This window comes from the organism of the source record quoted next, unplaced genomic scaffold (genome assembly GCF_019419815.1).
Source record: "Pyrus x bretschneideri cultivar Hongxiangsu unplaced genomic scaffold, Pyrus_bretschneideri_v1 Contig35, whole genome shotgun sequence".
NCBI lineage: Eukaryota > Viridiplantae > Streptophyta > Magnoliopsida > Rosales > Rosaceae > Pyrus > Pyrus x bretschneideri.
Genome location: NW_025999668.1, coordinates 2,749,028 through 2,765,198, shown reverse-complemented (window position 1 = coordinate 2,765,198; position 16,171 = coordinate 2,749,028). Strand labels below are relative to the sequence as shown.

Sequence of the window (16,171 nt, the reverse complement as noted above, 5' to 3'; positions counted from 1 at the left end):
ATTTTTCAACGACATCTCCTCAAAACAGAAACGCATGGTCTTTTTACGAACCGTTTTAAGTGAAGCTCGAATTTCTAATAACAAGGGAAGATGGTCCAATTACAAAGGATTCAAGTGCACCACTCATGTGCAAGTAAAAAAGTCCTGCCAATCCCGAGTAGCAAAACCTCTATCCAAACAACATTTCACACCATCCTCACTATTTTGACCCTATATATACTCATATCCTACAAACCCAAGGTCCACCGGGTTGCAAGAGTTCACTGCCTCTCAAAACAAACCCATCTACCTTTCCGCTCGAAGGTTCCCTCCTAGCTGCTCATATGAGCTGAGCACTTTGTTAAAGTCCCCCGCACATAGCCAAGGAAGAGCACTTCGATATCAATGACTTTTAGTATCAATATTCTCTTGGTCATGTATCAATTTATAGAGATTTATGATGTTATTGGTTGAATATGTTTTGGGTATTTTGAATTGCAAATTATATTAAGTGGCTATATTCAATTGCGAGTTTAAAAGATTTAAAAGAGTTTACAAATTTAAGGGTATTAAATTAAAATTTTAAATGAATTTATGGAAGTTCATAGGTATTTAATAAAAAAATTATTTCATAAACTTCAAAGGAATCTGGTGTATTTAATTAGGATTTTAAAGTAGTCCATAAAACTCCATGTGTATTAAATTAGGAATTGATTTTAAAGTGTTTTAAAAAGTTAAGGATTTTGATGCGCTTAGAAGGATTTTATATGGTATTTTAGGCTCTAGGAAATCAGGCATCTCCCCCTAAGATTTCGTAAAACCCCATTGGGTAGGCATTCAACCCATTATGCTACTATTTTATACTCATATTTCCTTTCATTTGCATGATTAAACATCTAGTCATCTGTCCCTTCTTTATCTCCTTAAGGTTTCTCTAAGAAAGCCTAACATCGATTGGCAAACTTCACCGCATTTGCATAGAGCTGCCAGATAATTTTTCGTTTTTGAGCTTCAGAGTGATGGGCAAAAAGTAATAAAACCTAATAATGGATTAAAAAAAAAAATCAAAGTTGAAATTTTGATGGTCCAACAAAATTGAACCAAAACCTATGTGGGCTAGAAAAACAAGAAAATGTGGGACCAAAAAGGCCCAGGCCTAAATTTGGGCTAGGTTGGTGCACGGGCCGAAGCTGGATAGAAGATTGCAAGCCTTTTGGGCTTTTCCAGAAGCAGGCCCACACAGGGCAATTAGCAGGAGGCCTACTAAATGTGATCTTGTGCTCTGGTGTGTAGGGACACCAAAGCCTTTACGGGTTGCTGTCATACGGTTCGAGAGTGAGCCAAGCCCAGATAGGCTGGGTGTGCAGACCAAAGGGTCCAAGCCCAAAGTGGGCTAAGGTTGGACCAAAAATAGGACACCTCAGCATCGCTGGGTTTGGTCGATGGTGCAAGAAAACTAGTGTCGCCATTTCAGGCAATCGTATCCTGGGTCGGGGACGGTTGCTGCAAGCCTAAGGTTCGATGGTGAACCAATTTTGGCGACGAAGGGGATCCTCGACATCGGTGAGTGTGAGAATCGAGAAGAGTCTACTTGAATCCCTCGAAAATTTAACAAAATTCTTTTGGAATTTCGAAGAACATCGTTGGGAGACAATGAAATCATTCCCAAAGAAATATGACTTCAACCTTAAGGTCGTGATTAGCCAGAAAATGACGAGTCATGCTTGGTTACAGCCCAAGGCTCCTGAGCTCGCGGCTCAAAGTGGCTCAGCTACGCAGGCTGCTAGTGGCTAAAGCCTCGCTGGGTTTAAAAATCTTAATTTTTGTTTTTTTTTTCTTTATTCACATATCAATTCACATAATTGTATAATTATGAATATAATGCATAAACAATTTATGTAGAATCTAAAATTTGTGAACGTAAAGTTGGACATGCATTATGGTGAAGGTTCATGCAATCAAAGCTGAACAAATATCGAAATGAAAAACTGTTGTTTTAGAAGAACCTAATTAGTGATGATATTGGTGAACTGGTTTGTAGCAGAAAATTTCTTGTCAAATTCCATAACACGATGGAGGAGCGTGCTGATAACTAGCCTATTTAATTGGAAGGGAACAGACGGGTGGGACAAGAGAGAATGGAGAAATTATAGGGATTTCTTGTGTGTTGTTATTCACTTGACACACAATGTATTTATTTATAATAGAAAATAAGGAGATGATTAACTTGTCCTCCAAGTAAATACTATCCTATGAGGAAAGAATAACTAGAAACCAAATCTATACAGAATTTACACAATCAGAATCGAAGAATATCTATAACATAAAAGGTACACAAAAATCCACAAAATTTTGTCACCCTGTTATAACCCGAACATATATGTCCTATTCTTCCAGAATGAAAGACTATTCAAATTTCAAAATTTGAAACGCGTTGCCTTTCAGCGAAGGCCCATCTCCTCAGCGGGGCCCGCCAGTTTTCCAAACGGTGCTCATTCGATTCAACCCCGAAATTCAACCTCGTCGACTTTGGCGGTTGTCCTGAAAACAAAGAGAGAAAATAAAACAGAAGCGAGGGAGAAAAACTGTCATATTTTCACCTTTCGAGAAGCGTTCAAAGACGAAGACAGCGCGTCTTTCCAACTTCCCAAGTCAAGTTCTGCTGCTCTGCTGATCTTCCCATTTCTTAAGGTGGAAGCGAATTCAGGGTTTCAAATCAATAGAGAGAGCTGAGATTGATGACGATGGAGAGCTTGATAGGGCTGGTGAATCGCATCCAGAGGGCGTGTACTGTGCTCGGTGACTACGGAGGCGGCGATAGTGCTTTTTCCTTGTGGGAAGCTCTGCCCTCTGTCGCCGTCGTCGGCGGCCAGGTCTGCCTCTCCCATAACCGCTTTTAACTGATTATTTCTCGTTTTCCTGGCCTCTCCCATAACCGCCTTTAACTGATTATTTCTCGTTTTCGTATGAATCTGTCGTTTAAAGGGGTTTTTAGGGAGAAATTTTGAGAAAAGTGTGCAACTTTTTAGGTAGAGATTAATGGAAAGTTACTTGCACTAGATAAAGAGCAAATTTTTGGTTAAGAAGTAAAAGTAAAGCTGGACTTTTAATTGGATTTTTATTTTCAACATGTGTGCATATTTTTTGGAGCTAATTCTTCTTCCCCTTTTTTTTTTCTTGAACATTTGGGTATTTGTGAGAACAGAGTTCCGGGAAGTCTTCGGTTTTGGAGAGCATTGTTGGGCGTGACTTTCTTCCCAGAGGATCTGGTTGGTTATAAACTTTGAGTGTATTTGGAAATGTTTAATTTTAGCTTACTTGGCATTCGATTACTATGCCGGTGTTGTTTTTGGTTACCATGGCGGTGTTGATTTTCTTATGATTTCAGGGATTGTGACGAGGCGACCTTTGGTGTTGCAGCTCCACAAGACAGATGAAGGAACCCAGGAGTACGCTGAGTTCCTTCACCTTTCCAAGAGAAGGTTCACTGATTTTGGTATGTGAATTATCTCCCTTTTATGTTTGCTTCACATTTGTTTAGATTTGAAGGTAGGTAGGTAGACTAGATATATCACTTAATTAACAATGAAAAGTTGATAAGTTTAGCTCGTAAACAATAGATTGTGTACAACTGCATAGTTTTTCAATTGATCACCTTACTTGTAGTAGAGCTGGAAATTTGACGTCGAGTCAGCGAGTATACTGTATGGAGTTGGACCACCTACTGAAATTTCTTGAACACCTCTAGTGATACATTTATTTGAGTTTAGGTAGAAGCAACCTGGCAATGTGATTGCCATGGGATAAGGCTTTGTTGTTGTTGTATATTTCAGTTGGTCTTCTAATAAACTTGTTTTCTGATTTGTCTTGTTTTTAGGATTAAAATTAACTTGTGCACTTGCTCTTAATATGCACCTTAGCATCTTGACTTAACAGTTGCTACATTTACTTAGAGATCTTAGATTTTCCTTATGAAATTGTCTATTGTTTGCTGAAAGGAACTGACACCCAAAACTTTTATGCTGTCGTCTCTTTGCAGCCTTGGTTCGAAAGGAAATTCAGGACGAAACTGATAGAATAACAGGAAAGTCAAAGCAGATATCTCCTGTTCCTATCCATCTCAGCATCTACTCCCCGAATGGTATGTTGCAAATACCGATCTTTTGTTTGTTTATTTATTATCTAAAGTTTGGATTCGCCAATTGGAAATTTATTGTCCAATAACGAGCCGTAAATTTTTAAAGCTTGCACAATTTAATGTTGCTCTTTTGTGTGGGTGCCTTTTACGGGTTAATGTGTTACAATTTATCATCTTTGCTATTCTGCATAGTTGTAGTTATAACTGTAATTTTCTCGGATGTTTATTTCACATATCCACTTCTGCTATCCCGACTCTTTAGGCCACGTTTGTATTACAGGAATCTACAATGGGAAGGAGTTGTATTTCTTTTCCATTCCATCTCTTAAAGGAATTGAATTGGTATTTCCAGTAAGTGTTTGAAACAATTGTAGGATCGAAGGCTAGGAATGAAATAAGATTCAACGCATTTCTGATAATGCTCTTTTTGTTCTAAGCATTGAAAATATCATACGAACACACTTTTTTCTCCCTCTGTTCACAAAAAGATATAACATAGAAAAAAGAAGTAATATCTAAAAGAACCATTGATGAACGTTAGAATATAAAGCTAGCTCCAAAACAAGCCATAGCCAATAATAATCGCTTTTATATAAAGCTAGAACACACTTTTTTCCTTGTCTCGCTTTTATATTTCACTTTTCCAGAGAGAGGAATGTTGGAGTTTTGTTTACATTATCAATTTTTGTGTTCGCTTCCATACACTAATTCTTGATCTCCTTTGTTTCGCAGTTGTCAACTTAACCCTAATTGACTTACCCGGTTTGACGAAAGTTGCTGTTGGTATGTTATATTTCCAATGATAATTGATGTGATTTGCATGATGCAAATTTATTTATCAGATGCCAACAATGACGGTTGTTCTTTTCAGAGGGCCAGCCTCAAAGTATTGTTGAAGATATTGAAAACATGGTTCGATCTTATGTTGAGAAGGTAATGAATCATTACGAGATCACATATAATTTTCACAGGATTTTTGAAGTCGCTGACTTGTCATCATGCACGGAAATATTGATGTAGTATGGTGTGGTTGATATTATTGTTCACTGTATAACTTCAGTCTGTGAGTGGAATTAGATTTGGTAGAGCAAGTAGTTGAAGATTCCTGGCCTTTTTCACTTCCATGTAGCCTTGTCCAAAAGCTCTACTTTTAGTGTTTCAGTTCTATAAAATCATTCTGTCACTGCTTTATTTATACATGTGGTGTTATTTTCACTTCTCGTGCCCTCAGGAGTGAGATCCGGTTTTGCAGGAATGTCAGAGGTTGCTCGTTGACTGACCTCTTGCATTCCCGCAACATAGGTCCTACTCCTGGAGTTTTTATGTGATTTCTCTACATCCATTAAAAGTCGATAATCATTTCTTTTTTCCTATGAACGTCAATAGTGTTCTAAATTCTAATTGATGTGTTTGTGCTTATTGTAGCCTAATAGCATTATACTAGCAATATCTCCAGCCAACCAAGATATAGCCACATCAGATGCTATCAAACTTTCTAGGGAAGTGGATCCAACAGGTATGCTCTATTTATTCGAGCGTAACCATTTCTGCCTTTTGGCTTGTGCAGTTGTCCTGTTGCTCTATTTTGTCTTCTCTTATATCATTTTCTTTACGCAGGTGAACGGACATTTGGGGTGTTGACAAAGCTTGATTTGATGGACAAAGGAACTAACGCATTGGATGTATGATTTCTTCCTTTCTTCCTTCCTTTCTTTCTTTCATTCTTCCTTCCTACACAGCTAACTGTTATGTGAATGACTTTTTAACAAGTAAGTTACATTAATACTTTCCAATAGTTGAGATCAGGCTTTTAGCAAGTTGCATTTACGTTTAAACTGTAGAAGTTTTCAGTCATGCTATAGTTATGTGTTCGTATTTAATGGAAGTGATCCTTCAAGCCCTACTGTGGTTTTCTTTATATTTTCCTATGCTCTGTGCCTGAAAGAAAGAAATATGTTCAAATATAGTTTACATTTCTTATGTCTGTCCACATAGGTTATTGAAGGAAGATCTTATCGCCTGCAACATCCTTGGGTTGGAGTTGTGAACCGTTCACAAGCAGATATTAATAAAAATACAGACATGGTTCTTGCGAGGCGTAAGGAGCGCGAATACTTTGAAACCAGTCCCGACTATGGGCACTTAGCTAATAGAATGGGTTCTGAATATCTTGCAAAACTTCTCTCAAAGGTTTGACTTAGTTGAATGTATTTGAGTATGAATATTATTATTGCAATTGAATATAATTGGGTATCATTTTGATGGGTTGATATTGTTTGTAGCATTTGGAGGATGTGATTAGGGCTCGAATACCAACCATCGTGTCTATGATTAACAAAAGCATTGATGAACTTGAATCTGAGATGGACCATCTTGGTAGGCCTGTTGCCGTTGATGCTGGGGTAAGCTGTCTTTACCTGTGACACTTGACCATAAATTAAATGATCTTTGAGCAATCATGAGTTCGTGACCAAGAGTTTGTATTTTAGGCCCAATTGTACACTATACTGGAACTCTGCCGTGCATTTGACAGGATTTTCAAGGAGCATCTAGATGGAGGGTAAGATCTACTTATTTAACCTTCGTCCCTCCAATGTTTACCTTTTTAACGTAGTGAGGATTATTCATGTATTGCTTTCTCTTTAGTTCTTAAATCCTTAGCAAAATTGGCATAAGCTGACCTTGCTTGAGATATGATTGATGAGTATGATTGTAAACTCCATGTGGGTATTCTGTATTCAATACAGTATGCTGGACAGCCCATGCAGGTGATCTAAATATAATGTATTATGCTTAGTTAGCATTAAATTGTTTGGCTGGTTCTAGTATTTAATACGAAACAACCTTGGACTGTCATGGTTTGAAATTTGTAAGTAGTTAGTAATTGGGTAACTTAGGTTTTGGCTTTGGGTTGGTTTTAGTAGGTTTTATCCCATCCTTTCTCTGCTGGATATGGATAACTCTGGTGGTTACATGTGCTGGTACTTGGTTGCCAGCTGAATAGTTTCATCTGTGTAATACTCTGCTTCTTAGGCATTTATGATGTTAAAGTTGTATGTTGTATCATCAGATTTGTTGATTTCTTTTGACCAAAATAATTCCCTGCGCTACTATGGTTTGTTGATATCTTTGTTCTTCATTTTGTCAAATTAGACGGGCCGGAGGTGATCGGATTTATGGTGTCTTTGATAACCAACTGCCTGCTGCATTGAAGAAGCTTCCATTTGATCGGCATCTTTCTATGCAGAATGTAAGGAAAGTGGTTTCAGAGGCTGATGGTTATCAGCCACACTTGATTGCTCCAGAGCAAGGTTACCGCCGCCTAATTGAAGGGTCACTGAGGTATTTTAGAGGGCCAGCCGAAGCTTCCGTGGATGCTGTAAGTTATCCTTTTTGCTTTACTCTCTACATTTGAGGTTGTGAGTGTTCTTAAAGTTCGTCTAGTCGTACAGAACTTTTGATCAGTCTTTTATGACTTACTGCCTGAAAATCCACACTGTAGGTTCACTTTGTCTTAAAAGAACTTGTGAGGAAGTCATTAGCAGAAACTCAGGTGAACGGAGTTTATTGTTAGTTATAAATTTTAACTAGTGTTCTTTTAGTGAGAAAGGGGATTGATATTGATGTTCGTAACTCAGGAATTGAAGCGCTTTCCTAGTCTGCAAGCTGAAATAGCTGCTGCATGTAATGAAGCCTTGGATAGGTTCCGTGATGAAAGTAAGAAGACAACTCTTCGATTAGTGGACATGGAATCTGCATATTTGACTGTGGAGTTCTTTCGGAGACTTCCCCAGGAAATAGAGAACACAGGAAACCCAGGAAAGCCTGGTACAACACCAGCAGGGAAAGCCTGGTACAACACCTGCCCCTGCCGTTGACCGCTACTCAGAGGGCCACTTTCAGAGGATAGGATCGAACGTATCCTCTTATGTGAGAATGGTGTCTGAGACACTGAGGAACACAATCCCCAAGGCTGTTGTTCATTGTCAAGTCAGAGAGGCTAAAATGTCGTTGCTGAATCACTTCTACATACAAATAGGGAAGAGAGAGGTACTCTCTCTCTCTCTCTCTCTCTCTCTCTCTCTAAAATGCACAGGAACACTTTTTGATGCTCATTGACTTATCAGAGTTGTTAAGTAGGATAATACTCCTCAAAATCATGATTAAAACATATTAGAAAAATTTGAAAGTTTGAAATGTCGTAATTGGTGAGAAGCTGATTATGGGTCTTTGACTGTCATCAGTGCATTGCTTGGAGCTGTTGTGTCATCTTTACAAGCTTTGTTTTGGTTACTATTTTATGTGATTATGCCTTTCAGTTTCCAAATGCAGGTGTTAATTTTGGTGGTGAAAGCTTATGCTCTGAAGTCCGAACATCTCTAGTTCAGTGGTTCATGATAATGTGAAACACAAAATAACCAACAAAACTAAGGATGATTTTTGTTTGGGACGCGAATAACTACTACCGCTTCTGTTTTTTAATTACTGTTTCTTTGGTTTGTGTTTCAGGCTAAGCAGCTTTCCCAGCTGCTTGACGAAGATCCGGCCTTGATGGAAAGGAGGCAAGAGTGTGCTAAAAGGCTTGAATTGTACAAGTCAGCTAGGGATGAGATTGATTCTGTAGCATGGGTCCGCTGAGATGGATTATTATTCTGAGACGTTGTAGTTACTGCTGCTACGGATACATGAACACGATCGAATTTGTTGAATTGTTGGACAACAGAGATGTTGTCTCTCTATTTTTCTTCTGTTTTTCGATTGTTATTCTTTTAGGTGTTGACCCAAATTCTCATGGTTTGGGAAATTCTAGTATTTTTTTTATTATATATGTATAGTATATCTGATTGATCTCGCATTACTTGTTTTTGTCTCGCAAATCATTTTCTTCATCCCCTAATTTTAATCGATTTTTGGACCAATATGTCAATGATTAGATTGTGATCACATTCTTCCCTTGCAAGGTAACGATCCTGTTTTGTCCTTAATTCAAATGAACTTGGAGCCACATCAGGGTTTATCGTTTGCTGCATCATTTGTGACTCAAATTTGGTGCGCAAAGTTAGTGTTCCTAACATTATTTAGGGTGCTTTTCTCTTAGTACAACCATAGTGTGTGAAGCCCTAGGGCTTTTTGGCTCACAAGCCCAAGGCCTAGTCCACGAGGCAACCCTAACCAACGTAGGCCACACCTTGCTTGTTTTGGATGACCACAAAGCGTTCACACCTTGCTTGCTAACTCGACAAGGCATGAGGATTGAGCACACCCAAGCTTAGCTAGAAAGATCATTGCTTGGTACACCACTTATAATCAAGGTTCTAAAATACATTAGGTATTAGTTGGGCAAGGGCCTACCACCTTGGCGGCTAAGGGGCCTTGGCGGATTTAAGTAAATTTATTATATATTGTGTTGATGCACAAAATTGGCGAGAACTTTGGTACAACAGAAAGTGTCAAGTTTGTGACCTTCGCTAGGTTGCTCTGGTCATTAATGTGGATAAGTATGTAAATGAATAGAAACAGAGAAGCAAACAACATAAGATGTACGTGGTTCACTCAGATTGGCTATGTCCACGGAGTAGAGGAGTTCTCATTAGTTGTGAAGGGTTTACACAAATACATAGGTTCAAGCTCTCTTTTTGTGAGTTCTAGTGAATAATTTAGTACAAATGACATTAGAGATTATTGTGGGAGAATGATCCCCTTTTATAGAAGAGAGTTTCTAGCTTTGTTCTGACATTGACACGTGTCGTGTTGTGATTGGCCTCTGATATCGACACGTGTTGCGCTGTGATTGGCCTCTGATACCGATATGTGTCGTGTTGTGATTGGCCTCCTGGTTAGAGGAAAAATCTTGATGGTCCTTGACGGTATGTTGTTGACCGGTGCTCAGTAGTTTCGGGATTCGTTAAGTATGGTACAAACAGTGCTCCCCTCAGTTCTCGAGTGAGGGAAGCTCCTTGGTTGGGGACTTGCAAGATCCAAGCCATTGAGTAATCACGAAACTTCCAAGTACCGAAGTGTGGTGTCGCCTTCACTTGCCTTCTCTGTCCTGTAAGTAGATGTGGCATCTTCTCTTGGAAGTACTTTTCCTTCATCCAGGAGTGGTATCTTTGGTTGGCGTTGACGCACAAGGTAATGTATCATTTTCATTTGAAGCTTACTTGTAGTTTCGGGTTTGGTCAAGTGCGATACAAACATGATATTGACCGACGCCCCCGTGTCTACCAGGATTCGTCGTACATCAAAGTTGGCTATGTGAGCCTCCACAATCAGTGGGTCGTTGTGAGGATAGATGATACCTCTTTCTTCCTCATGGTAGAAACATATTGGATCCCAGTTAGGCTTTTGATACTTGCCTCCCCTGATGTCTTCCACGTGAAACACTTGGTGGCTTGGCTTCAACGTTCGTTCATTGTTTTTCATGGCCCTGTTGGAAGATTCAGATATGGGTGTGCCACCGCTTATGGAATATATCACATTCACTTGGCGTTGGTTGTGGTTATCCCTTGGAGGGTGAAGAAGGAACTGGCCAATTTTTCCTTCACATGCCAAAGCTTCAATATGATCACGGAGGGTGATACATTTCTCACCGTCATGGCCATTATACTCGTGGTAACCACAAAACATGCCTGTGTTCTTCGTGGACTTGAAATCTGGCTCCCTCGGCCTTGGCTTTGGTATCAAGTGAGCTATACTAGGGTAAATGGCCGTGCATGTGGCGTTCAAAGGTGTGTATGTCTCATACCTCGGGGTAAGACCATTCTTGACACGTGTTTGGCCCACTGCATTGACCGCTTGGGGGCGGGTATTATCGTGGTGATACCTTTGGTTATCGCGATAGTGCCCCTTACTCTTTTTATTAAAATGAGACTGGTGAGGATGGAAGTCTTTCTTCTTGCCCTGAGAATGATACGCATGTTGACTTAGCGAGGTATTAGGTAGGGCAGAGGGAAGCGTCGCTGCTGTTTGGAAGGTTGAGGTCTTCTCATTCGGTTGGATTTGGCTTCCACTCCCTATTTGCTGATAAGGGATGGTTGTAGGGGGTTTTCCTTGATATGTCGTTGCCTCAGCGGAGGCATGGTTATAAGCCTATGCCATTACCTCAGAGTAAGTCTTCCAAGTGTTAGTATTGAACATGTACTTGAAGAAACAGTCGCGTAGGCCTGCCGTGAAGGCTTTAAGGGCGGTCTTGTCATCTGCCTCAGCGCAGCAAGAATACTCATGGCTGAAGCGGCTGGTATACTTTCGTAGTGACTCATCTGGCTTCTGGCAAATAGTGTACAAGTCATCTGCGGAATGCAAGAGATCTGTCTAGAAGATGTGTTAAGAGACAAATAGTTTCCTCAGTTCCTCAAATGAGTCTACTGTCTCAGGTAGAAGACGACAATACCAATTCAGAGCTCCGCCAAAGAGGGTAGAAGGGAAGAGAAGACATCTTTCTTCGTCAGTGTGCATCTGGTATGCCATGGTGGACTCAAAGAGGTTAAGGTGTTCAATCGGGTCCTCCCTTCCAGTGTAGAGTTGTAAGCCAAGCTTCTGCTTTGTCTTTGCTTGGAGGAGGGTGTCGAGGATCCTCCTTGTAAGAAGGCCAGGCCTAGGTTGGTTCCAGTCAGGTATTTCGGCCTGACGTTCGGCCTTCAACTTGTTTACTTCCTTAAGAAGTTGTAGGACAAGGGGGTCCTGAGTGGAGTCACGTATTGCTGGATCCTTCTTCTGTAAGTCTCCATCTCCTATTGGAAGTAGGAAAGCTTGGTCAAGGGCATGAGATTTTTCTTTGGACTCACCGTACTGACTTCCAGGGCAAGCCTGTCGAAACGCCCCCGAGTCCCCCGTACCTTCATATTCCTCTAGGACATGTCGCTCATTCCCTAGATTGGCAATTGGCTTGGGGCATGGGAGAAGACCGAACCTTTCAGAAACCCTTGGATCATTGACCTTCGAGCTTATGTGGATGGGGTTCTCTCGACGTTGCCTTAGGAAGTCCCAACAGTCGCGATAAACGGCTTTTAATCCTTCTACTCCTTCTGCAAGCAGGTGCCTTCCTTTACTTCTCCTGCTTCGGGTCAAAGCAGCTGGGTCGAGAGAGGTCTCATGTTGATCAACACCTTGATGAGTAACTCGCTCCCTATTAAGGATATCCATGTTGAAGGCAGGTGATCCCCCGTGTTGAGGGGCACCCAGGTGGTGGTTGAATTCCCCAAGGGCGATGAGTTTGTGTGTTTGAGTATGCCTAGCTTCATGGAGCATTCCGAAAAGCTTCTCATACTGCTCCAGGAGGATCTCATTCTTTATTGCTATCTTGTTGTTCTGAGCCTATAGCTCATCGACTTTAGCCTGAAAAGCAAACCTCTTTCGTTCCTTCTTTCGTTGCTTTGCACTAAGTGTGAGGAGGGTGTCATTCTGCGTGCTGTGGCTCCCTTCGCTCCCCATGTTGGAGAGGGGTGCCTGGTCGAAAGAAAGTGTGCGAATGGTGGAAATTAGCTTGACAAAGCTGGAGAGAGTAAGAATAAGTGCGGTTCCCACAGACGGTGCCAAATGTTGATGCACAAAATCGACGAGGACTTTGGTACAACATAAAGTATCAAGTTTGTGACATTCGCTAGGTTGCTCTGGTCATTAGTGTGGATAAGTATGTAAATGAATAGAGACAGGGAAGCAAACAACACAAGATGTACGTGATTCACCCAGATTGGCTACGTCCACGGAGTAGAGGAGTTCTCATTAGTTGTGAAGGGTTTACACAAATACATAGGTTCAAGCTCTCTTTTTGTGAGTTCTAGTGAATAGTTTAGTATAAATGACATTAGGGATTATTGTGGGACAATGATCCCTTTTTATATAAGAGAGTTTCTAGCTTTGTTCTGACATTGACACGTGTCGTGTTGTGATTGGCCTCTGATATCGACACGTGTTGCGCTATGATTGGCCTCTGATACCGACATGTGTCGTGTTGTGATTGGCCTCCTGGTTGGAGGAAAAGTCTTGTGGGTCCTTGACGGTATGCTGTTAACCGGTGCTTAGTAGTTTCGGGATTGGTCAAGTATGGTACAAACATATCGTATGAATAAGTCTTTGCTTATACTAAAAATTACATAATTGTATTGAGATACATAAATTGCAAAATAGAATGGCTTATAGATTATTAAGTGTTATAACATAATGAAAACATGGGAAACAAGCATATAAGGTGTGTTCTCTAAGTATTCATCAATTCTCTTACAAATTATTGAAAAAAAATGAAATGTAATTATTTTCTGTCTAAGTGAGACTCTTGGGCTAGGCGGGCGCTTAGGCGGTCTAGGTGTCCTTTCTTAATTTTCAAATGCTTAGGGATTAACCAGGACGGTGGTCAGCCACCTAGCGCCTAGGCGGGACCTAGACAGTGCTAGGCAGCACTAGGCTAGAATTTTTAGAACAGTGTTATAATTATCTATAGAGATAAATTGCTGCATATTGCATAATTTTATCATATCAGGAGCTAATCTTGCTCTTATTTTTTTTGTTTTTGATTTTGTTGAAGGCAACCCTTATGGAAGGGAGCAATACTATCTATATTGTATTGTATGATAAACCACAGTTCCATTCTGTTACTGTAACTGCAACTACGAAGTCCATATCGTAGACGAACTTCTCATCAGATATGAAGTCTGCTTCTAGTTCTACAGAATTCTAGCATATTTATAATTGAATTGTAAATCCTACTCCTGTATTGATTAGTTGCGTTCTCCTATGAATATTAATGAAATCATGTTCACTCATTATTGAGTTGAGTTCTACAAATATAGTCTTCTATCTTTCATGGTATCACGAGCCCGAGTCTAACGACAAAGGTTCACATTTCAAATAATTTTATTTTTTTCTCAGACATGGCGTCCTCCTCTGCTATTGCTACTACCGCTCATTCGGTAACTAATTTTCTCACAATCAAGCTCAACCGCAACAACTACCCTCTCTGGCGTGCTCAGTTTCTCCCTCTTCTTCGAAGTCGCAATTTGCTCTCCTATGTCATTAGAGATTCTCCATGCCCTGCTGCGTTTCTGCTTGATGACAATAGCAAACTCACCAACAAGGTTAATCCATTATATAATGAATGCATACAAATTGATCAGATGATTCTTTCTTAGATTACCAGCTCTTTTACTCCCAAGGTTTTGGTTACCATTGTCAACAAAATCGATTCGGCATCTGTTTGGTTGTCTATTCAAGAACATTATGCGTTTACATCTCAAAATCGTATTATTCAAATGCATAACGAGCTCATGAATACTTCTCGCGGTGATCTCTCTTTTGCCTGTTATCTTGACAAAGTCAATGCCCTTGCTGACAATCTCGCTCTCTTTAGGGGTCTTGTTTCAGATTTTTGATTTGGTTGCTATTATCATGAGCAAGGTTAGTCCCCATTATGAGACTGCAGTTACTTCTGCCCAAGCCCATGACACTCTTATCACCTACAATGCTTTGGAAGCTTTATTTTCCTTCAGATGTCGGCACCTCTGCCTTTGCTGCTGTGTGTAGTGGTCGCGGTGGCGGCTATGCACGCGGTGGTGGTTTTCTCGCAGTTCAAACAATTATTTTCCGTAGCCTTCTTCGTCTACAGCCCCTTCCCGTGGGCCGTCCTCTTCCAATGACATTCTTAGACCTCCTTCTGGTTCCCATCACTTCTTCAGTTCACCGTAGACCTCCTTCTTCTTTGGCCGCATTCAATGTCAGATTTGAAAACGCTATGGTCACTCGGTTATTGATTGCTTCAATCTTCTCAACATGAGGTATGAAGGTAGGGTTCCTTCATCTGTCTTCAGGCTTATGTGGTTATTATCCCTTCTTCTTGTGCGTTTGCAGCTGCACCATCTGTGCAATAGTGGCTCTTCGACTTCGGAGCCAACTCTCACATAACCAATGATGTTGGTTAATTACATAATCCTCGTGAGGTCTACATAATGGTCCAAGTTTACGAATTTCTCAAATTGGTGACTTCTTTCTTCTTCGCACCAAATATGCTTCTTTTCGTTTGCCTAATACAATATGTTGTCCTCAAGCCTCCATTAACATAATTTCTTTAAACTATTTTTTTGATGATAATAATTGGTTCTTCACCTTACATCACGGAAGAGGATGACCCTTTTACAAGGCCAGAGTGACAATGGACTCTATCTTTATCGTTCTTCTCCTTAAACTAAGGGTTTTTTTTTTGCTTTGTTAGATGAACGTGTAACTCATGCTTTGTGGCATTCTAGGTTAGGCCATCCTTCGTTTTCAATTTTAAAACATTTAATTCTACGAATAAATTGTCAATTACAGGCACGTTTTCTAGTAAAATTTGTCAATTGTCGCTTAGGAAAAAGTCATAAGTTACTATTTTCTTTATCTACATCAATGTCTTCATCTCCTTTGGAATTAATTCATTCTGACGTTTGGTCTTCACCAAATCTTTTTGTTTATAGTTTTAAGTATTATGTGATATTTGTGGATGATTTTTCCTGCTATGCTTCTACCTTTGCTACTTTTAAAAACTTAGTTAAAAAAACTTAGTTGAAAATATATTCAATTCTAAGATTAAGGCCTTCCAAACCGATAGTGGGGAATTTGTTAATCGTATTTTTAAAACTTTTTAGATGAACATGGCATTTTGCATCGTCTCACATGTCCTCATCGTCCTGAATAGAATGGTTTGGCCAAACAAGGATTCTACTTGCTTCACAACAATAGCTAGACTATGAATCACATAAATATCTCCCATTGGACAGAAAAGGGATTTCATAAGTGTGATTCACTTCAGATCGTGGTAGCTCTCCAACAGCAATTCACCAATTTGGCTCCCATTGGACACATTGGGGAGGACGCAAAGGTTATGCTCTTTGTGATCACTGGAGTTTCTATTACCATACTCACCATTAAGAAAACGGTGTTGCCCACCACCTTGCTCGTAATGCTCTTTTTGTTTTTAATCTGAGGCGGTAATTGTGGTTTGCTACGACCTTTCCTATCAAAGGCTGGCGTACTTAATGCTCTTTTGGAGGATCGAAGGTTTTCTTGGTTTGAGCAACCTTCTGATGA

At 40.1% G+C, this 16,171-nt stretch overlaps 1 protein-coding gene across 1 annotated transcript; it reads left to right on the top strand.

Annotated features, from left to right (window-relative positions):
• Positions 1–2,495: 2,495 nt before the first annotated feature.
• Positions 2,496–8,972, top strand: LOC103941813 (phragmoplastin DRP1E). The gene is given in 16 exon segments (XM_009352014.3): positions 2,496–2,852; positions 3,185–3,248; positions 3,368–3,475; positions 4,019–4,120; positions 4,850–4,900; positions 4,989–5,050; positions 5,543–5,633; positions 5,735–5,799; positions 6,113–6,307; positions 6,400–6,519; positions 6,607–6,677; positions 7,271–7,496; positions 7,620–7,670; positions 7,756–7,946; positions 7,948–8,167; positions 8,627–8,972. Coding segments are annotated over 16 exon segments (1,881 nt in total). The 5' UTR covers positions 2,496–2,717; the 3' UTR covers positions 8,756–8,972.
• The last annotated feature ends 7,199 nt before the right edge of the window (positions 8,973–16,171 follow it).